Source organism: Corvus kubaryi, unplaced genomic scaffold (genome assembly GCF_017639235.1).
Source record: "Corvus kubaryi isolate FWS band 111438036 unplaced genomic scaffold, C.kubaryi_AGA036_p1.0 37386, whole genome shotgun sequence".
In the NCBI taxonomy this organism is placed as follows: Eukaryota; Metazoa; Chordata; class Aves; order Passeriformes; family Corvidae; genus Corvus; species Corvus kubaryi.
In genome coordinates, this window is record NW_024581128.1 from 716,507 (window position 1) to 740,841 (window position 24,335).

At 38.6% G+C, this 24,335-nt stretch overlaps 1 protein-coding gene across 5 annotated transcripts in view; it reads right to left on the minus strand.

Annotated features, from left to right (window-relative positions):
* The window catches only part of GPCPD1 (glycerophosphocholine phosphodiesterase 1), a 43,538-nt gene that overhangs the window by 15,729 nt on the left and 3,474 nt on the right, over positions 1-24,335 (minus strand). For 3 of the 5 annotated variants that reach the window (XM_042036639.1, XM_042036641.1, XM_042036644.1), the window contains exons 2-12: positions 19,129-19,214; positions 15,317-15,401; positions 14,285-14,378; positions 13,587-13,649; positions 7,841-7,916; positions 5,988-6,029; positions 4,638-4,761; positions 1,867-2,110; positions 661-823; positions 437-569; positions 171-225 (exon numbers count right to left, since the gene is read on the minus strand). In XM_042036639.1, coding sequence (XP_041892573.1) covers positions 171-225; positions 437-569; positions 661-823; positions 1,867-2,110; positions 4,638-4,761; positions 5,988-6,029; positions 7,841-7,916; positions 13,587-13,649; positions 14,285-14,378; positions 15,317-15,401; positions 19,129-19,177 — 1,128 coding nt within the window. In that variant the 5' untranslated portion in view covers positions 19,178-19,214. Of the gene's footprint in view, positions 1-170; positions 226-436; positions 570-660; positions 824-1,866; positions 2,111-4,637; positions 4,762-5,987; positions 6,030-7,840; positions 7,917-13,586; positions 13,650-14,284; positions 14,379-15,316; positions 15,402-19,128; positions 19,215-19,305; positions 19,411-24,335 lie in introns of those variants that run through there. The other 2 variants (XM_042036642.1, XM_042036643.1) reach the window with 2 other exon arrangements.

The window sequence follows — 24,335 nt, forward strand, 5'->3', positions numbered from 1 at the left end:
AGTCTAATCTACTATTAACTTCCCATTACTCAGGCAATTTCCACAGTGGTTTGATATCATTTACATCAGTGCAATTACCATTCACTGTATTGAATCATGCAAATTAATCATACAAGCCAACCTAGTTTGCACAACACAGGTGCTGTGTGTATGAAAATGTGTGTACATACATGACTAGCAGCACTCTTCAAGGATGCAATGGTATTCTCTTGAACTTTAGCAAGCCTGAAAAAAACCAAGAAAAAGGGTTTGTTAGGTGCCTTATAGCACAGAATTGAAACAATAGAAATACAAATCAGAAGTTTTTGTTGTAGAGAACACCCATGTTTGATATTGAAGTGACTTAAATAGTTGCAGCATTTTAAACTCTCTGCTTCCTCAACAGATGTCAGTGAAATGAAACAATCTCCCCAGTCTAAAATGCAAACAAACTTACTTTGCTGTTGTTGTAGAATTCCCTGCTCCCCTGTGTCCAACATCCAGAGTTGTCCTTGGTTTCCAGTATTTTGCATATGAAGCCTGCATATCACAAGTGTATCCCTGGATCGGTTTAATTATTATGTAGTCCACTGCAAGAAAAACAGCAATGCTTCACACGTCAGTAAACAGCAGATGGCTTTGAGGAAAAGTTATCTACATCAGTGTTGGCATCAACTGTACCTCTAACTTTTCCAATTGTCTTCCTTGGATTTCTGCTCATAATAGCAAGTGTAAGAATTCCAGCACTCTTTCCGAGTTCTGCAATTGTGGATGACAGGAGGCAGGCAGAGCCTACATGACCTGGGAGCACATCATCTTGTACTACTTTCTCACCTAAATCTTCCTAAAAACAAAACAAACAAAAACCCAAAACCCCTACTGTTAGATATAAGTGAGAATTCTAAACAAACTCTTCTGTCTTGCTCCTCAGGACACAACACAAGTTTCTTGTGTGTTACAGAAAACACTAATTTCAGGCTAAAATTGTTTGATGTACCAGTGAGTTACAAATTACTATCAGGAATATGAAAATGTTGATGGAAATCTACAAAACTCACACTTGTCTTTGATATCCCTTACATTTGAAAAGCTTTTCAGATCAAAATTACATGCACAGAATAGTCTGTCTTCTAAAATGCCCACGTCACGTTTAGAACAAAAATTAACTGCAATAATATAGATGCTTAAAACTCTAAAAAACTTTGTATGCACTTGCAGGGAAGAACTAACATGCAGAATGTGCACTTGACCATAGTCAAGTTCAGGAACTATGCAGACACTTCACAATTAAGACTGTAAGTGATCTTGAAAGCATTTTCAGACTAAAAAGAGAATGCTTAAGACACTTTGTTCTGCGTAAGTTGCTTTCTTTTAAAAAGAACTTCAAATATTAATATCTTTCAGGGCAAAAAATAGTGCAAAATAACAGACACAGTGGTGAGAATCCAGTTTTAATTTGCACTACTTAGTTCAGAGGAATCTCTTTTGCTTATAACATAAACATTTAGATTCGGTAATTGTGATATAACCAGTTCATATACACATTGTTCAGGTTCAAGCAGGAGAAGCATAACTTAGCTCTGGTAAAGGATTAATATCAAACCAACCTAACAGCATGCAATACAGCATGCACACACAGATTCAAGTCTAATTTGTACTGACTTCTAAATAAGCAGAACTGAAAAACTTTCCGTGGCACATCAAGAAGACTCACAAAACCTTTCTATAAAATGGGCTGGGAGTCAATAGTCTCATACTTGTGTGAACAAATCCAAAAGATCAAGAATATCAGGCAGTAGCCCTGTTTCAAAAGTGAAATCTTCACAATAATTGACTCGAGCTCCAAAAGGCAGACTGCAGCTGCTTCTTAGATGTAAAGAGACATACCTCAAAAAAATCAAATATTAATTCCAAGTTATCAGGCTCCATGGTTTGTATTGTGTATTCTATCCACCGGTCCGGCTGCAAAGCATAGCCGCAGTCTGGCTGAGAGTGCCGACATTTGTAGTCGTCGTCACTAATTAAGGAGAACTCCACAGTGTTTGCCATTTTCTGAGGGACAGTAGGGGATGTCTTCTCTTGGCCCTCTTCGTCATCATCCTTCTCTAGGCCTTCTAGGGTTAATTTTACTCTACTCAACCAGAAACACAAAACAAATGGTTACGTCACTGGAGTGTCTTTGCAAATGATAAGGATTTAGGAAGAAGCTTGAGCAGAAGCTCATACAACACAAGAATTCTTCTCACCACCACCATCCACAGAACAGCACCGTATCCAGCAGGCCCTCACGTGAGCAAGAGTTCGCAGCCATTGTCTAGATAATATTTTAGTCAGATTTCAGTGCCCAAGTCACTGCTAAAAGCTGAACTTGGGTAAATATGAAAACTCTACTAGTGGTCTGAGAATTGGCACTCCACCAGACTATGTGGGCTGCCAAACAGACAGCCTGCCTGTACAGACTGACACCCATAATGCCAACAGGTTAATGAAAGGCACTGAAAACTGCAGTAAACATCAAGATCCAGACTTGAACACTGGTGGCTGATGATGTATCTCTGGGATAAGGCAGTAAGTATACTGTTAGATGTAAGTAATAGAGGCTGAACTAATTTAGTCTTTTGAAAAATCCTAAATGAGCATTTAAACTGAATGCAATTTCTGAAAAATCCTGGACTGAGAAGCATAAGCCTCTCTATAAGACTCAGAATCCTTTATTATACCGAGCAAACCCTCCACACAAAATGAGTTACCCTCCACACAAAATGAGTTACATCAGTGATGTAAGCATACATGAGTAACCCAAAGCCCTTCCTGCACCATAGACACAGCAGACAGGATAAAAGATTATCATTTATAGATGCCAATTCACCAGGAAAACTGAAGTCATATCTCAAAGAAAAACTTACAATCATAGAAATCTATTACACCAAGTCCACATTATTAATCCTCATAAAAAAATAAAACCAACAAGTCACAACACAGGTACTCCAGAAACTTGAAAAATGTCACTGGCATAAACAAGTGACTGTTGCAGAAACTATTGGACAGATCCAATGTTTTAGGACAGAGTATTTAGTGAACGCATCCAGCTTATCAAATTTTATTTCAACCATTTAATTTAGACAAGAAGCTGGCTTCAGAAATTGCCCTCTTTACCTGCTATAACATGCAAGGAAAAAAGGCAAAGCTGTAGAGAACACAATGTAAGTATTAAATCTACTAAAGAGTGTCATATTAAATAAACCTTCCCCTCATCAGAAAATCTGGAATTGGTTGGGAGAGGCAATCAAATCAAAACTGGAAAAAAAGCAATCTATCAAGTATCACAGAACCACAGAATGGTTTGGGTTGGAAGGGATCTTAAAAATCATCCAGTTCTAACCCCCTACCACAGGCAGGGGCACCCACTCGACCACGTTCCTCCAAGCCCTATCCAACTTGGCCTTGAACACTTCCCAGGATTCAGCACCAACAACTCAGGACAACCTGTGCCAGTGCCTCACCACCCCCACACTAAAGAATGTCCTCCTAATATCTAATTAACCCTGTCCTCTTTCAGTTTAAAGCCATTCTCCCTTGCCCCATCACTCCAGGCCCTTGTCCAAAGTCCCTCTTCAGCTCTCCTTAGGGACTGCTGCAAAGGTCTCCCCAGAGCCCTCTCTTCTCTAGGCTGAAGAACACCAAATTTTTCGTCCTGTGTCCACAGCAGAGGCACTCCAGCCCTCTGGGCATCTTACTGGTCTCCTCTGGACTCACTTTAACAGCTCCACATACTTCTTATCTTGGGGGCCCCAGAGCTGGATGAAGCACTCCAGGTGGGGCCTTACCAGCGCAGAGGGGCAGAATCCCCTCCCTCACCCTGCTGGCCACACTGCTTCTGATGCAGCTCAGGATGCAATTGGCCTTCTGGGCTGCAGGTGTGCAACGATGGGTCACACTGAGCTTCTCATCACCAACACCTCTAAGTCCTTCTCCTCAGGGCTGCTCTCAATCCCTTCTCCACCCAGCCTGTACTTGGGATTGCTCCAACTCAAGTGCAGCAGGACCTTGCACTTGGCCTTGCTGAACTTGGTGAGATTTGCACCTCTTAATCCTGTGAGGTTCCCTCTGGATGGCATCCCTTCCCTCCAGTGCAACTGCACCCCCCAGGTTGGTGTCAAACTGCTGAAGGGACACTCAATCCTACTTTCCATGTCACCAACACCACCAGCCCCTGAGGAACACCACTCATCCCTGGTCTTCACTTGGACATCAGGCTGCTGACCACAACACCCAGAGCAACCACCCAGCCAAATCCTTATCCACTGTGTGCAACAGTGCAGTCCTCTTAACACCAGGGCTAAGATAGCATTTCTAACAATTAACTGTGGAGTTATCACAATGACTGCTTTTTGAGGCACCTCTGCAGATAAAAGCTTCAAACTGATTTAAGTAAGAACCTAAGAACACTACAGTTCCAGCCAGAAAGCAAGAAACACCAAAACACGTATGGAGTATGTATTTGTGCTCTAACACTTGGAAATTGGGCTATTAGCAACCCAAAATGAATTTAAAGGCTACATTAATTAAGTAAAAAAAAAAAAAAAACAAACCAACAAACCACTAGTATTGACAATTAACACGAGATAAATTGCATACTGAGGTGAGCAGGCTCTTACCTAAACCTTGATGTTTTAAATTTCTTCTTAGATATCAGTACAGGGGGTTTCTCAGAATAATGCAGACGTAGCCTTATTTCTGTCTGACATGTCAGCCACCCAGCATCCACAGTTTCAATACCATCTATCAAAAACCAAACAAAAAGGAGAAGACCTTTTAGTAACTTATTTTAGGGACATCTAGGCAGTTCCTCTTGCCATCATCTTCCAGATAATCCTCCTTATCACCAATATTGTTCTACAGTAATGCAAGAGCAAGTCTTGGGGGCAGCCTTTCCCCAGTCTTTCTGAAGGACCCAGAACAGACCACAGATGCTGCAGTTGTTTGCTGGCTTTTAGAGGGATTAAGCAGGAACAGTGATCATGTGCCAACTGTCTGCAGGACAGCACTGAGTATTCCAGTGTTAATTTTACATATATGCTATCAAGAGCTAAATTAAGTCTCCAAAGGCAGGAGTAACCTTCCCTTGTCTTGGGATCTCTCAGTCTATGGAATAATACTGACAGGAACTCTGAAGTTTCATAAGCAATTAGAGGCTCCCTGTTTCTGTTGAGGTACAGGTGTCCAATTAGCTCATCACAATCAGCACCAGTGAAGCAGTGTAAGTCTGCAGGACAGGGTATAGCAACAGTTTTAATGAAAAGCATGGAGAAACCTCAACCTGAACAGCAAAACAAGGAAAGCCTACAAGCAGGAGGACCAGAAACACAAGCTGCAAACCAGGCGCTGAAGCAAACCCCACAGTTTTGAAGAGTTCCTAAAGAGCCAAACTTATCATTTGATAAGGATGGAAAAGCTTGAATACAAGACGTGTGAGGTATGATAAGGAGTTACTTTCAGAGTCAGAGGATTGAACATTAGGTGAGAGGTGGCTCAGAACTGACAGAAGTGAGACATTTGTGCACACACAAGAACACGAAGTGTGGGCTTACAAGAACCTTTTGGCAGCTGCATCTCTAACTGAAGAGGCAGAGTGGGTATATTCAGTGTGAGTGACAATGTTTTTCTAGGCATGAGGAGTTTTTCTAAGGCTAGGTATCAGGAGAAAGCTAAGTCTATTCTGTATTTTCAAAAACACATGCTCATGATTTAAAGTTCCCAAATTTCAACCTTTAACACCATCAGAGTGACAACACTTCAAGTCTTCCTAGCAGCCTATAATTACCATTAGAAGGGATAACAGCCTGAGTGTGAATGCACAAATGCTGGATACAAATGTAACTGTAAAGCAGAGAAAACTATCACAAGCAATTCTTCTTAAAATCTATCTCAAACATTTTTAATTACAAGACTTTACCTTGTTTAATTTAAATTCATGGTATAGATAAAGGTTAATGTATCTCACTTACTACAGATTCCAAAGTCTCCATCGTCGACAGTAATTTCATTTTCTAGAATTAAAAGGAATGGAAAAGAATGGAAAAAAATTAATTAGTATTCACATTTAAAAATCATTGCCAAGTTAAATTAATTCTACTTTTCCACTTCACTTCTAAAAAGTGTATCTAAAAAAAGGTAGGAAAACTGAAACAGACAAAGCAGCATGTTTTTTGCAACCTTCTATAAAGATTTATCCCAATTTATGCTTTTCCTCAGTTTCTGCACGAAAAAACAACCAACACACAAAATGCCACATTTCACCTAAAGTAATCGGAACTGAGTAAAAAGGTTACACAATTTTCTGGCTTGCTGAACTATTTTGCTGATATCTACATCCCACTAGTACCTAAGATGCTTTACTTGTCAAAGCAGTGTCAAAGACATGAAAGTTTCTCGCAAACATACAAGTTACCCTGCTGCACATTTATAGTTACAGCTTTTAAATCGAGTTAGTCACAATTAAAATGCTTATTCTGCCCACATGACAGAAACCAACCTAGCATGAAATATTGAAACCACTCACTTCACACTTACTTTTATCCTTACTCTTTCCAAAGCTTTAATAACTGAAATCTTAAGGCACTAAGTAAATTCACCAGCATTAACAGAACTGCAACAGTCTAAACAAACCATACATTTCTCAAAACATTAATCTTCACATAATTTTGTCTCTACAGTGACTAATCCCTTTTTTTCCCCTAAGAATCATAGGGCTTCTAACCTAATTTTTTAATAACCACAGGCAACAATTTAGGATCATAATGACCCAGTGCTAACATAGCTGCATTTGCTGCATTTTCTTAAAAACTGCTTATGAAGAATTGAGTATTACTTGGGAAAAAAAAAAATCCCAACTCTTTGGAATGAAGTAGTCTAAATTTAGAGATAAGTCTAGGCCCTAGCAGAGGACAGGCTGCTTCCCTTATCAATTACTGACAAATACAGAAATGATCTTCTTACAGGAATAGAAACGCTACTAATTCAACTGAAATTTAAAAAAAAAAAAGGCCAAGGGAGAACGGAACGTGATCGTGGTACTACTCATGACTAACAAGCAGTTTCTTTGATACCACCTTCTTTCTAAAAGACATTTTGTCAAGTCATTAGGAAGTTTTTAACAAATGTGAACTTCTAAGTGTGGAGAAAATAGTATTTTTCATGTGCTAGAAAAGACAGTGCATAAAACATGCCATAGCAGCATAAGAGATCTAAACTACAAGCTACATTCAAAGGTTATTTCAGTCACTCTTAAACTCCAAACTTTTTCCCTGTTCAGAAAGGCATTAGTAACTTACATGTAAGTCTGCATGCCACCCTTTCTGTCTTTCAGCAAAATACATTTCTGCTAAATTGACGGGTAAATAAGTCCATTCATGTTCATCCATTTACTTAAAGAAGCCTAATTAAACATTTTTGGTTTAAAATTTTACTAATTAAATAGTACTTAATAAAAACAGCAGTGACTTCACACCCTCCCCCCCATTTTCTCTAAATAAAATAATATGGATCCTTAGTCTCAAAGAATTAAACTTACAGAAAATTATTACAATTCCAAATTAATTAAAAAACCAACCCACATAATCTTAAGGATGACAGCAAAGAATTTCACATCCACTCCATTTTGAAGCTACTTATATATATATATATACACATATATATTTTGAGAGTAAGGCCCATGTTGTGCAAAGAAAAAATCTATACCTCCCACACATTAATAAATTTAAGTATTTTAAAACTAAAGCTATCAATCCCTCTAAACCAGTGTGCAGCATATCAGCAATCTTATGCATATGCCTCAAACAGATGCAGTTGATGCCCATACCTAAAGGGGTAATTGATCGTGGTTGTAGATGAGTCTCCCACGTGTGAACTATGACTTCGCAGGGACCATCGATAGTCTGTAATTTAAAAGTTAAATGTCTGCAATAATTTCTTTTGTTAGATCTGACTTTGTACCCATGAAGCTGTTTGGGATGGTTGTGAACTAAACTTAAGAGACTTAAGGAAGTAAAAGAAGGAGAAGAGAGGGAAACAGAGAGAGATTGAAGGAGAAAGAAAGAAAACAGATGAGGCTTCTTACCCCTGCAACTGCTGATGACTCTATTTGATGTGTTGTGAATACATATGACAAAACTTGTGACAGTCTGACATGGCAGAGAAGTTACATGGAATCATTAAACCTTTACTGATTACAGGTACTCTGCTAGACTACTTTAGTTTCCTTCTGATACAAAAAAAAAAAATCTCTGAGCTCATTTAGAGTGCTCATTTTGTTCTCAAGCTACAGCAACAGATTGTGAAAAAACATACCCCACATCTCTAATTCCAAACAGCACTCAGCATCTACTCATGCACATAGCAGTTGCAGGGGTGCATTCTCCTTCATAATTTGCCTTACTAAATTCAAAGACTACAAAACACAGTTACTTTAGTTGTGGTACTAGAGAGCAAGTTATTTACCATCTAATTAGAACATAAATAATTGAGCCAATCAGTCAGCAATGAAGCCCCTGCAGTCTATTCCAGTTGGAGCAGGATAAATTAGATTCTTTCATTAACAAAAATATTGTCCACCAAAAGAATACATTTGTTGACAAACATAGCCAAGACTCAGACAGATAACCAGAACAGTAACACAGTCTCCTCTTTCAGACCAATTTAAGTTTGAAATAGCTTTCTAGGTAAAAGCTTTTAGGTAACCACAACTTAACAACAGAAAGAACGTGCCTGATTCCCAACTCAGTCACCCTAAGAAGTTTCCCCTAGCCTGGCACAGTTGTTACTACCAGATGTAAAAAAAAAACTGTCACAAAGCTGCAGTTTGTCATTTTGGTGGTTTGGGCCTAAGTAACTCTTCTTTCCAAAAATATTTGCTACTATTGCCAAAGACATGGAAGCTTCAACGCCAGCTCATCCCAGTACTTCAGGTTCTTGTTTAAACAGATTTCAGACCCACAGGGACATCCAGACAAGCTTCAAACTCAGCAGTATAATCACACAGGACCACAATGCTTTGTTCCATTACAGCTCACCCAATAAATTCTTTACATGCAGATGGGATTTCCTGACGTACATTGACCACATTTAATCTACCATGCCTTTGGGTGAGTTAACAGCAAATGCCAAATATTTAACAAGTGCTCAGTAGGACAGGTTTGCTCTGTGAGTCTCAGCTAAAGCAGTGTTCCTAACGAGTTCAGAGGCATCTACACTTAAGGGTCATGTCAGAATAAAACACATACACTTAGTTATGTTTTGAAGACAGAATGCAAGTAAAATATAAACAAAATTATATTATTGCATCCAGTTTATTCCTGTTGTAGGGCAGTTTTGGTTCTGAACGTCTCACTGCTGCCACAATGCCCACTGTTGGGATTTCTAGAACAGTAAATAATGAGAAGTTTCTTTCCCCTTCTTTCACAGCACAGTGACATTTGCCTGTCACAATCACAGTTTCTAAAGCTGCAAACCATGTTTGTCAGCAGGGAGGCTGCCATTTACTCCCACCATGCAGGCATGCAAGATCTCTGACAGCAGCTCCCAGGAACACGTGCACAACTTTAGCTTCTGAACCTGGGCAGTGCAAATCTTCCTAACATGGATTAAGCTGCTTTCTTCAGAAGGTAAGCAAAGGTTTTTCCTTGTAAAACCCCCCAACATGTTGTACGAAAATGCCAATTTATTTCTTACTCTACTGTAATTGTCCATTTTAATTTTAGGTTCTAAAATGATGAATGAATTTTAATAACATTATCCCAACAATAAGGACACCATGCTGGACACACTCAGCACAATTTCCTCTCCTGAAAGGAAACAGTGGACTGATTGTGCATTTAATCCCAGGAACCCTCAACACTTTCCATACTTAGAAGAGCCAAGCAAAGCTACCTGGAAAAAAAGGGCAATGGATTAGAGAACAGGCACAGACATCACTAAGAACCCTCTCAATCCCTGCTCAGACCATCTCTGAGTTCATAGGCATTTTAAAAATGTTTTAATTACATGTAACAGAAACTACTGTTAAAATGAGGTGAAAATAGTAATGTCATTTCCATGGCATATACTGACCACATTTGAAAAACAGCCCAGTTGAGCAGCAGAACTAAATGATGTATCATCAATATTAATAGTATGGTAATGTTGCCTAAAAGGAGAGTCTCTGGAGGACAGTCTCAAAAGGGCATCTATTCAAATGTCACATCAAGCATCTCATGGGCAGTACGCTGAGGTAAGTGGCACTGAGGATCCTTTTCTGCTAATACAGACACTTATATTTTTTAAAAGCTAACACAAACATTATGTTGCTTGATCTTGACTAGCTGAACATCTGATGCAATTTTAAAGCTTTTAAAGGCCATTCAAGAACTTCCTTTAAAAATCAAGTCCTCTCACATTATGAGAAGCTGGGGCCTCCCCCAGCAGTCATTAGACACTTTGGAAATTAAGGGTAAAATGCCTATCTAGCATAATGGTTCAAAGGTTCAAAGCAGATGCACCATCTGCATGAAGTGCCTGGGTACTCAGTACAATTAAAATTTAAAATTAAAGAATGAAAGCACTTCTGTGGATGTTTAAATGGTAATTTAGGAGATCAGTTCCAAGGTTCCTGATTCAAGGCAACACAACAGAGTAGGCATTAAAGAGGGGGGAAAGCTCAAACCAAATCTTAAAAGCGCCACACAAACACATTTATCCAAGTGCACTTTACTAATTAAAACTATGTTTCAAGAATAATAATCTACTTCAGTAATATGAAACAGCTAAATTAGACTTAATTGCTAAAGCTGCATTTCTGACCAAAATCCCTCTGGATTTCTGTACCATGTAGAAGACAATAATTAAGCACTGAACTAAATAATTAAAGCCATTCAGCCATCATATCTAACTTGCAAGGCAGCAGCACACAAAAGTCACCTGGGCAGGAAATGCTGAGCTCAGTAGGGATTTTATAGCTCTAGTATTTCCAAGAACAGTTTCACACACAATCTGCTATCTCAGCAGATAATAATGCTTTTGTTACTATCACGATAACCATGGGTTCTTAATCTAGAAAAAGCTTTTCTAAGGCAATAATTACTGAGTCTCAGTCTAAGTTTCACCTTTATTACCATAGTCCAGGCACTAAATGGATTTATTTGCTTACATTTAAAAAAGTAAATTTAACTCTCATTTGAAACCTCTGTAATTAAGAAGCAAGTGTGAAAAATGTTCTCCAATCCAGTTTTTAAAGTCCTACTACAGATAGCTATAAAAGTCCTATGCACAGATAGCTTAGTTCTTTCACACTTGCCTTGAAAGAAGTAACCCTGGACTTGCATGCTTATTTACTGTTTTAAAAGCAAATACAGAACATAGCTGAACAGAATGTGTTCCTTACTAAGGTTTTCAAATATGCATCACACAAACATGGCATGTAAAATTATTCTACTAAAACTAAGATATACAGAAGACAAATTCCAACCAAGGGAGTTTTGGTGTGCCTCACACTCACCCCCTCATAACCCACCACTGCCACTGCAACAGAAAGTGAGTGTAGAATAAAACCCAGGAAGATCTTCACAGGGAGCTCAGTGGTACCAGACTATGTTCAAAGAAAGAACAACCTCGAGCAAAATAATTTAAGTTACCATCTTATTTCATCCAAGTGCATGTATCTATTTTTCTTTTTAAATGGTTAAGATCAAAATGTTTACAACACAGTAAAATCTCTTGATATGCAGGAGCCAAGACCTGACACCAATTTTATAATAAAAGGTTCTTTGTATACCTATTTTTGTATTCATTCAAAAATTCTACAAATATTGAGTATTTTAAAAAAACCACCTGCTCTATTTACATAACCACAGTTATGTTAACACCAACGTGCTTCACTACAAACAAGACTGCCCATTACCTCATACTATCATTCAAGTAAAAAAATTTTAAGGTCAAATCATATCTTTTTAAAGGGAGGTGAGAAAAAGACTTCTTTTTTTTCCCCCCTAAAATCTCAATTATTCTATTTTCACATCTAGCCTGTAGCACTACTATGGATAATCTGGGAACTACCATTTCTCTGTGTAAACGTGTCACCCCCATCTCTGCCACCATGCCCAACTCAAGCATCTTCAGAGATGCAGTTGCTGTAGAAGGGAATGCTAACTTCAGGTGGATCTGTCTTCAGCATGATTTACTAATTATGTGATGTCAAATTCATACACTCAGACTTGAACATATAGTTAAGATTACACTGTTATTCTACTACACATAAAATTGCACTGATATAAAAAACTAAGTATCAGAGACCATATATTTCCAGCTTGTCAAATTTAGGAGAATAATCACATGCAATGTCTAATGACAAAAAACACTGAAATAAAAATATTCAGACTAATTTAACTTAAAAGTATCTTTTTGTTATCAGGGTTTCCTTAATGCTAAAGTTCTCCATATACTGTCTCACTTGCACTATACTGTACATGATATTCCTGTTACTTTAGCATCGTTCTTCAAAAGGTTTACAAAAAGAGGAAGAAAACGTTTTACCTGGATTTCTTTTCTTCAAAAGACTTTATTTTACCAGAAATAAACTCCTGTGCACTTAACAGGTACCAGCCAGACACCACTAAGTGGATAATAACCCTGTACCCCAGGAATTCACATACTTTGTTTTGCAGGGTGGTTTCCTTTTTTCCTGCTCTTTACATTTAGGAGCTCTTTATGCTGGTATTGCATAAAAGTCATACTTACCTTGGCAGACTCTGCATCACACGGTACATAAAGTGTGCACGATACAGAGCACCTACTCAAAGAAACACACTCACCAATACAGAGGGTAAACTTTTGCAAATGGTAAAACAGAAATTGTACTGTGTACTGTCTATGGCTCAATCCCTGCTCACTAACTCTGCTTTGTGAGAGTGCTATTACTTACATTGCTTACATGTGCAGAAAAAAATATAAGCATTCAATCAGAGATGCTAAGCTGTAAGAATTAATCTACTTCTGGCCTCAGTTTGACCTCAGCAAAATAAAACTATTATTGGACTTCCCTTCTTTTGCCTCAAAGTACCAATTAAAATACCAGTTTCTGATTAGACTATTTCACATGCTGTAATGAAAAAAAACAGAATTGTGCTTCATTTGAAATTAGTATCCTTCACTGAACTGATTTTTAGTGAAAAAAAAGGCTGACAAAAACTTACATGCTCTTGACAGTAATTTGAAATTTTTAAAAGATATTCATGAGATGATTCTGTAACTCCTTTCACATTTAGCTACAGCCTCCATAATCCCAGTTTCAATGAGGAACTAAGGCCGAGGGTGAATAGCTACAGGATATTAATAGAATAAGAAAGACAGCAAAGGCAGCATTAAATTTCTTAATGTTATTACTTGCTATTAAGAAAAACAGTTCAAGAGTGCTGCTTATTTTCCCAACTTAGCCCAGCTTTTTCCTGGATGCAGCCTCATTCCATCTGAAGAACTTCCCCCTACCTGAGTGCAATGTTTACAGATCAGTACGCTGCCACATACATTAAACTCTAATTTATATAATTTCAAGTCATATGCAACTTTAACATCAATACCTGTAAAAACACATCTGTCTCTGTCTCTTGGGTGTTATTTTTCCCTCCAAGCCGTGCAAATACCTATATACAAACATACAGAAAACAATGGGATGCCTCATCCCTTGTTTCACCTTTTCACTTCAAGAGATTAACTTATGTTAAATTATGCAGCACAAAATCTGGTAAATATTTCTCATGCTTCACAAAAAAAAAAATCTGCAGTGATTTCAAAAACTGTAGTAAATCAGGCAAATTTTAACACACCTCCTACACTAATCATTTTTCTCCTACTATCACTTGCTTCCATCCTATCATATAGGATGGAAGCTATAGATATCACATACTATCACATTCCTTCCATGGATCACTTGAGATCCATGCCCTGCTGAAGCCCATATTCAATTCTAACTGAGAACTTCACCATATTATTTAAGCTTTATAAAAAATGTCAGGGATTTCTTTACCACTGAAATTTTTAGAACACTAACACTGGTAAAAGAAAGGAGAGAATATAATTAAAGTTAGCAGCATATGGTCATGTATTTCCAGAAGTGAACTGTGAGTATTTCCACAAATGTCTTAATGTTTCACATGTTGCAATTCAAGACTTATTTCTAAAAAAATCTCATGTTTAACTCAGGAAATCCTTTTGTATTTCAAGTATGGGAATTTTCACTAGGGATGAGACAACTCAAAGTAGAAAAGGTTGTACATACCTCAGGTTCTAGAAAGTATCCTTTAAAATACCGATACTGAACAGGAACTCCTCTTGGAAGCTCTACGGTAGCTTTCCATGTTTTGTCACGTGTGCTGTGGAGAAAAAATAAACAACCAACCAAAAAAAAATGTTTCAAAATACAGCCTAACAGCCATCTCAGGTATATGTCGAAGTAATATTCTAAAATAAAATCAAGTGTATTGTTGCAAGGAAAGTTACTATGAAGTAGCTTAGTCAAACATGCACAAAACACGAGATGTACTTAGAATTGAAACTGCACTTCTTGACTGACATATCTGAAGTGCTCTAAGAGAGCAAGAATTCTCATCCCCATTCAACAGATGGAGAAAACATGATGAAGTAATTCAGAGACTCATCCAAGATCACACAGCAAGTCACCGACAGAATTACAAACACAGCCTGCAAGCTGTATTTTCCTGCATCACATGAGCTGCCATAAGCTGGCACCATTTTAAGAAAATACTGAATTCTTCCACTGCATTTAAACTTCCTTTATGTACACTCATGTTTATACACACATCCCTCCCCCTAAGAGTTTTAATGCAACTCTCAGTTTAAATAATCTTCTCCCCATCACCTTCTAGCACAATAATAACTTGTTTATAGTGTTTACCCTCTTTTTAGCCTATACATCTCCTATAACCTGCTGCATAGCCATGGGACTGAGAATTGTCCCAAAGCAATTTCCTATTCGAAGTGTCTACAGCTAAACTACTGAAATGCCAGCCACAACTGCAGAAGCATCATCTGTAACTAGAAAAGCACACCTGAGTTTAATGTTGTCTTAAACATATTCCTAAGCATTTAAAATGCTCAAGGGCAACACAAGAAATTCGGGAGTGCTACTGACAGTACATGCAGCTCAAGAGTTTACAAACTCAAAGTCAGAATAAATTCATTGCTCCAGAACTCTGGTGCTACTTCAAATGGAACAAGTTTAAAAAAAAAAAAAATCAAAAAAGAAGAAAAAAAATCCCCAAAACAAAACCAAAAATCACAACCAACTTACATATCCCCAGGCTGGAGGACCACTGCGGCTTGGGGATTCCAATTTCCCAAAGCACTGCAGCTCCCGCATATTGCAAAAACCTCTCCTAAAAAACAGAAAGAACCCCACAATCATTATTACTCCAGGCTAGATGACATTAAAAAGTACACCCACAGTCAAACTTTCAAGTATTTCAAATATATACACCAGAATCACTCATCTAAAATCCCTCCTGTCTGTTCAGAAAGGAATGTTACCCCACCCGAAACTACAACAGCATTTTCTTCACCATGCTAAGGATCTGAGAAAGGGACTACAGACAACCCCGGCCCTTAAAGGGGTTGGCTTCCAAATTGATACTAAGTAATGCTGTTCAAAACATCTCTGGGAATGTGGCAGGCAAATTTTCACAGTAAAATGATTAATCTCAAGATAACAGAGTTCTTTTCCTAGATACTCTGTATTTTTTAATATATGTACATATTGCCTCAAACTCACACCAACAATTTAGAAAGCACAGACAAATGGGAGGTTGCTAGCATTATTCCCAAGGCAACATATCCAATTCATTTGATTTCCAAGAGAAATAAGGTTAATTTTGCTGCTATGCTTTCAGTTTTTACCAAACATCAAAATGTAACACTGTCACACAAAAAACCCACACGAAATTGTCACACTTATCTTAATGCATACATAGATACAGAATCCAAAAGGTCACAACAGTATATTTACTTTTGGGATATCTGAAAGTGACCACTGCAACTTACCCTTGTTTTTAATATAAAACCTATATGTATCTGACTGTAAGAACAACAGTTATAAATACTGATGGAATGAACAAATTTGTGTTTTGCTCTTACAGGGTTTCACCAAGATTTTTAGACATAAGAAATAAAAAGCTGTTGCAGAATGAGAAAATACGGAGTTTTAAAGTATAGTTAGGCACTAGAAAAGAATGATGCAAGCATCTACTACTCTTATTTCCTGCTCTCCAAGTGAATAGTGTGGGGGACACAATAATCCCAAGATACAAAGAAGATAAGCTGTATGCAACAAGTGTACACTACCTTTTCCTAAGCCACTAGCACAGCTGACACTTCAGAGTACAAAGTTACAGTTTTGAGGATGTCCTTATGCCTCTAAAATCATGTCCATTTTCTCCAGTTAAACTAATAAGGGATACTACAAGGCCTGTTTATGAAAGAAACCTCTGCAGACTCAGGGGTTGGAGAAAGTCTACAGAAGACAGAAAGTAAGATAATTTTTCTCTGAAAGCAGCTTACTGAAATAATTTTAGATAACACCTTGAATTTCAGTCTTTTTTTTTTTTTTTTTTTTTGTTAAACTTCTGTTGTAATTCTTAAAAAAAAGAAGCCCAAGCTTTCTGGATGCTCACTGTAAGCATACAAATACAGACAAACATCTGCATTCTGAGTATATTTAGTATGCAATTCCCTGCAAAAAATTGCCTGTGTCAGGTGCTTTCCCTTTTCCACCCTATCCTGAAGCACATGATGATTTGTTTTTGCAGGGAGGAGATAAAGCGGGAAGACCACCTGAACACCACACAGGTAGAATTTCTGAGTGGAGGTATTAAAAAGAAGCTAAAATTCTTTTAATGACCCTCTAAAACAGCAGTACTTAGCACATCTTCGTGTACACACAGCCAAACTTTGAAGTGCCATCTAATTATATTCCTCTTAATAGATGCCAGCTGGAATAGTTCTCTGGGCTCCCATTTTAAACAAATGTGTGAACATCCAGTGACCACCTCTCACTCAGTAAGGAGCCACACACAAAAGGCAACACTTGAATATGATGTTGGTCTTGGGTTACAACATAGGATGCAACCACGGGTATGTATTCTATCACCACCTTCATAAGCTGTTAAAACCAGGTGGAGCAGCGTTCTTTATCTCTTCCAGGATACATCCCTGGTAACTCCCTCTGGGAGATACCTTCTGTTACTTTTCCTGTTAAATTGTAGTTCTGAGTTGGGATGTCCCCTTGGTTTGTTTCCAAACTAGCACAGACAGGCAGCCACTCCCAAGCTCCCTTCAACAATCACACTGAGGCTGAACTAGGATTTGTAAAACACTGCCTTAATTACCCCAGTAAAGCCAAAGGGAAATGCATAATAAACTGCCTTCTCATAGGCAATTCTGAACCAGTGGGATTTGGCTTGGGTTTATCTTGAGTTTATGTTCTGAGCTCAGGGGTCCTCAGCTTCTCCCCTCTCCTTGTCATGGAATTCAAGGCTGCTCCTGGCAGAGCTCCTTCAGCTACAGCAAAGAAGGTTAATCTAAGCCTTCTGCCCCAACTCAAAGACTGAAACAGCCTCACTGATCCAACAATAACAACAAAAATCCCAACAATACCAATATTATCATAAGCAGAAGCAGCCTTTTGTGTCACCTCTTCATGCTGTATTTCCAGATAATTCTTTGTGAACAGCCACTGAGGATCTAGTTCTCACTAATCCTACTTTTCATTGCAGATATTATGAGTACAAGAAGTTATACATCCAAAGCCAGCTTTGCTAGTGACAGTGCCATCACACCTGTGGAAGCAATAGTGCAAGCAGGACAAAGAGAGCATAGCTTGCAATACTCCATGGTACAGCTACACCAGTGCTGTACAGTCTCATTTGAGCAAAGGGCAATCTAATCTAAAATTTTCTCCAGAAGGCTATAAGAAACTCTACTCCTTACTAACAGCTTTATGTCCACACTGAGTGTCAGTTTTCAGTTCCCAAATGCCAAATCACGAGGGAGAAACACAGGAGAGGTCTAACACAGGGCAGATGTCAAAACCTGTAAAATGTTTTTATCATTTTCTTCCCCACCAACTACAGGAAACACTTCTGCCATCTGGTATTGGCCTGTCACAGGAATTTTGCCAATCTGCTCCCATATTCATCTGCTTCTCTTAGGCAACCATCAGTTACTTTTTTGGTGAACTTCTGTGCAGGTTTTGGCTGGGGTGGAGTTAACTTTCTTCACACTAGTGAGTAGGGGCTGTGTTTTGAATTTGTCCTGGAAGCAGTGCTGATAACAGAGGGATATTTCAGTTACTGCTGGGCAGTGCTCACAGCATCAAGGCCTTTTCTGTTCTCACCCCACCAGAGAGGGGGCTGAGGGTACATAAGAAGTTGGGAAGGAGCACAGCTGGGAGCAGCTGTGTGGACCTTAGTTACCAGCTGTGGTTAAACCACACCACCTTCCTTCCAAGTCCCTGAAGATGAAGATCAGTGTAATATGCACAATTTATCACCAAATTATCACCAAATCTTCATGTTCTACCTGATGTGATACCTTGTGTTCCTCATTTGGACTACAGAAGTTATTTTACTCTTTTTTTGCATAGACAGAATACTGAATTAAGCTGCATATTTTTTCTGTCCTGAACTTCTGCCAGAGGTCACATCTTGTGAGAACTTTCAACAGGGATGCAGAGAGAATAAAAAACAGAACAAACATGTCAATGTGTGCCTAAATATCATGGTTCAGAATACAAATGCTCGTTTCCAGGGAATAAAAAGATACTAGAGAGAGAAGATTTTAAACCAATCATAGCCATGTCAGTTAGCATCAAAATCTCTAGCACATGATGAAATTGTTTGGAGAAAGAGGTAAAAATTATTTCCCAATTCTCATTTTCATATTCATACATGAAATGTCTTAATATATTTTACAATGATTTATAATTTTGGTATTTGAACTAACACATACTTTTATCTCTGAGAAAAACAGACAAGACAGCCTTTGAACACTCTTCTAGTAAGTTTTCTCCTAGGTAAACCATACAAAATGGAAAAAGCATGATTTGAGTACCTGCTGCTGATGATCCTCTTACTTCAAAAGTGACTTGACAAGAGGTCATTTCTGCAAAACTTTTGTCTCACGATAGTTGAAATCTCCTATAGTGGGAGGAAAAAGATAGTAATTTGAGGACAATCACTACATTTGTTGCTGTTCTAAGTAAGAGGAAACATAAATCCCACCACTTACAAGGAAGCAAGCCACTTGTGATAACTACTGTTTGAGTCAGCAGTAGCAGTAGAAAGCTCTTTAAAAGCAGGTGCAGACCCAGGAAACAGCATCCAGCTGCAGAAGGCACTACTGCAACACTGGCACGAGAAAAATACTACTAAATCAAATATCATCTGCAAGAATCAGTATCCTGCAGCATTTATCAGTCTTCAGCTGAGATTTTTCAAAACTCTCTTTTTGGCTAATTTTGCTTCCAAGGAGGCCACTGAAAGGTTTTAACACATTCAAGATTACGACCCTTGGCAAACAGTAACTTCTGTCTCATCTGTGCTATTCTTCAGCATCCTCCTCAAAGCACAAGGAAGTTATCACAGAGCAGCACAACCACCTTGAAGGAACAGGGGGAACAACCCATAACAGATGAGAGCTCTCTGCTGTCATTTGTTCACCACTGCAGACTCTGCCCCTGTATTTCCAGCCTTTCACAGGAAGCACGAGCAGCAACTGGAAGCACCATACAGCCTTCAAAACAGCACAGCAGGGAGAGACTGCCTGTAGCCAGGACAGCAGCTGGAGGACTGACTCTGCCTCAATTTTCTCCTCCAATACACACCACCTTGACAGAAAAAACCTGGCAGAACCCCACTCTCACCACTACAGCAGAAACACTATTGATGTATCATATCCTCCTGTATTATTTACAAAAGCAGTAAGTCAAAGCAAAGTCCACACACAGATGTTGCTAGACTGTCATCACCCAAGTATAGCCATCTGGACATGGGCTAGAAAATAATTATACTAATTATATGCAGAATAAACTTTGCAATGGTTTCAATTAATCCATTTCTTTACATCACTGTGGGGGGCTTTTTGTTCTGTGTGTGTTTTGTTTGTTTGTTTTTTAACCAAGCAAGTAGAATGTTACTATTGCTATTTTAGAACAGGACAAAAAGCACTTTATTTCAGTACAATCCTTTAATAGCAGCTTTAATAACAGCATCAAGAAGAACTAACAACGCTAAAGAAAAATCTGCTTTTCATTAACTCTACTACTACAAGAGGAAGCCCTTGCCTTCAAAGGGCACAGGACAGTTAAACATGCCTTGAAAACAAAAGATAGTCAGATACCAGATGGGGCAGGGGGTAGGATCATCACCAAACCTCATTCCTTGTGGGCATTTAGAATGTCATTGCAGGTGTTTAACCTTCAGAACTGTTTCTTCTGGGTCTTCCTCTCCTCCTCCTCCTCTCAATTATAACTCTCCTCTATTCCTATTATAACTACAGTTGCCTTTACTTTACGTTCCTTTTTCTCCTCCTTTATTTTCCCTCTCCATGTCAAGGAAGATGACTTTTCAGTGGTAAAATGAGAGCAAGAAAATAGTAGAAATATACATGTTTCTGGTCACATACTCCAATTCTGCACTTGTCTTGTCTTTCACAAGTCACATTTCTGCAAAGGATAAAATCCCAGACTACTGAAGGTAGAAATAAGCACAGTTGATAAACAGGAATTCCATGAAGGGCACTCCCTTGAGGAACTTTATCACGTGTGTGTCATTAGTTGGTGTGTGTGTTAAGTGACACGTTCTAGCATTTATTTTTAGCAGTTATTTACAGACAGAGAACTACAGCCAAGTTTCAGTGCTGAAACTGAGACTGGACTCATGAAACTGGTCCAGTATGATAAAAAAATCTCAGTGTAATGCAGAGAATATAACTTACTAGTGAGCATTTATGATGGTGCTGAGTAGTCAGGGGCTTGGCGGTGTTCACCGCCCTTGCTTCAACAGCCTTTAACTGAAAGGACAGAGGAGCCAAAGGGGAAATGAAGTAGGCAAAAATGCCTTGCAAAAGTCTACAAAGCAGGAAAGCAAAAGCTGAAGCCTACACCCAGTTCCACAAAGCAAGAACATGCCTTTGGCTTGTTAAAAAAAAAAAAAAAAGCTGTTTCCAAAGCCAATGCAACAGCTCAAAATTAAACTTCACAAAAACCAGCATGTCTGTCCGACTGCAAATTAACTAACTACCCAACTGTTCCTAGAGAAACATCCAAAATCCTCCTAAGTCTATAAAGCTTTTAGCCAATCCTGTAAAAATTCTATGTACCTACCTGCAAGACAGGTGTGGACTTTTTCTAAACTGCCTAGTAAAACCGTTTTACTTTCTTATATAGCAGTAGCCAGTTGTAAGGAGGTTTCGATAAACTGGCTTTGTAAAATTGCCAAAATTCTACCCAAAATGCATTTTATCTCAAAAACCTACTCAACCTACCCAAGGGATGTATGAGGAAAAGAAAAATTCCACTTTACCAAGCAAGGGCACGTTTTTTTCTAGCAGAACTGCAGGTACAGTTGCACTTATATTTAAGGTCAAAGTACCACCCCTCATTCTGAAGAAACATCTTTTCTAGCAGAGCACTGAACGCAAACACACAGCAAGGAAAAACCAGGTCTTGCTCCCCACACCTGTAAAGATGGATTTTCAGGAGAATGCAAAAAATCCTCAGCTCCTCAGGGCCCCTCAGAGGGGTCATGTTGTAACTGCCGTGGGGAACTGAAGCAAATTATAAACACTTCCTGATCAGCAAATATTAATAAAATCAATTGAGCAGATATACAAACTAGAAATCCTTGTGCAACAATCCTCTTTAAACAACCGCTAAGCCCAAATGTAATAAAGCTGAATTCACATCTGCTGCAGCGACAGGGATCCAAATGGTAACCTGCATGCAAACAATTGCTCCTCTTCCTGTGTCCCACTTCCTCCCTCTCTTTAGTCAGCTTTTACAGACTTCAACCACATGCAAGCAAGCAGTGAATACTTGTATCTCAGTTCTCCTCACGGGGAAGACACATCACCCACACATCACCCAGGCAGAGACTCATCAGCACTTCACTACAAAAAAAAACCCAACAAAAAAACAACAACAAAACAAACAAAAAAACCAACAACAAAAAAAACCCAAAACGACCAAAACCATAAAACATTAATAGGAAGGAAATAATAGAAAATCCAAACTCTCCCCTCCCTGATTCTAAAAGAGAGTTTCTAGAAAATACAGGTAAGGAAGAAAAGATGGCATAACACAATCAACTATTAAAGTATCACAAATTATCACAGTTTTCCTCTAAAATGAGGTAGTAAAGGTCATCATAGATGGGGAAAACCAAAATATATTTTGGTTGTACTCAAAAATACATCAGGACATGGACTTAATTTATTCATTCAAAGCTTGAATTTCATTTGAACCTCCTGGATTACAGGTCTGGTGAAATATTAAAACCCTTCACAAGCTTTCAGCTTCAGTGGATTATTCTACCCCACCCTCAATTTCCCTAACCTTTCCAATATGATTTAAGAGGTGCTGGCTGCTTGCTGTACCATATCTCACATGTTTTTTGAGGCTTAGCTAAATACACACCAAGTAATTTGGGGCAATCCTGGAATATAATAGCCTAGATGACAAACACTGAACAAATTTCAGTCATAAAAATTCATAGCAGCCACGCCAGATTACCTGCTCTCTACTCAATATGAGTGATATTTTAAATAGCAACTTGAACAAGTTTTGATTCTAGTGGTCCAAGGGCAGGCTGGAAGTACAATGGGATTTTTTTTTTTTTTAACTGTGGAGACTTACAAGCCTGAAGGCCTTGAACTTTGTTGCACAGACAGAGGGCTTTCTTAATTAGGAAGGAAACGCTTCAAGCAACTACCTCGACAGATCTGAATGAAAAGCTGATTTTATCAACTCTAAGTTGACTGCAAGGGCTGAAGAATGGCTGGTTACACTTAGCATATCCATTGAAGATAATCAGCATTTGGCTGATACTTGTGCTGGTAAGAAAGCATCAGACTCACACCAATGTGTCCCATTTCTCCCCTTCTCTCCCCACAAAAAGCCACCAATCTCTATAATAAACTAATAGTAAAAATTCCTGATGCAAAGCTATCAACCCGAAACTGTCCTAGGTAACATTATATTTTAAAATGACAGGATAATACACAACACAGATTGTTCTAATGAGATCAAAAATACAGCTTACAAAGTACCTTTTTAATGAGTGATTTTTTTTAAGCTAGTAAATTTTATAGGTACTTAATGGGATTTTTCAAAGGTAATTAGACAACTAAAATGAGACAATGTAGAACACAGGTGCCACGAAGTATCTGGAATGCATTTTAGTACTTTCAAACACCTGATTTTTAGTGTAAGGATGCTTTTAACTGCTCTATTACTGAATTTGCTTAGTTAGCTGCAGAAAAATGAAGTCCATCGTATTGGGTCTGGCTGAGAGGGAGTTAATTTTCCCTACAACAGCCCTCACAGTGCTGTGCCTTGTACTGGCAGCTAGAAAGGTGTCGATAACACAGGGAGTTTCAGTAGTGCTCACACAGCATCAGTGCTGTCTCTCCAACATTCCTCACTATCACCAGGAGGCTGGGGGTGGGCAAGATCCTGGGAGGAGACACAGCCAGGACAGGTGACCCAAACTGACCAAAGGGACATTCCTTATCACATGGCATCTGCTCAGAGATGGACAGATTTAAAAAAAAAAAAAAAAAAAAAAAAAAAGAAAATTGAAGAGGAAGAAAAAAGAAGGGAAAAAAAAAAAAGCTAAAAGAAAGGAGGGCATTTGTTATTTAAGACATCTGTCTTCCAGAGCAACCACTACACATACTGAAGCCCTGCTTCCCTAAAGGGGAAGTAGAGAATAAAATCTTCTGTTTCCCCTTGCTTCTTCATACATGATTTTTGCTTTATTAAACTGCCTCTGCCCGGACCCCTGAGGCTTTTTCCACCTTTCTCCCCCTGCCCAACCCCCTGAGGAGTGACAGAGTTGCTTGGTGGGCAACTGGCACCCAGCCAAGGTCAACCCAGCAGCACCATCTATGCACGAACAGGCTCTTTCATAATGTTAGCACACGTTTCATCACAGATCATGGTGCACAGTCCTGAAAGTGCACAACCCAAAAAGTAAACATGCTCAATTTTTTCAAAATATCTCTCCGCCTTCTGCATATTAAGATAAAAAGGGGAAGGA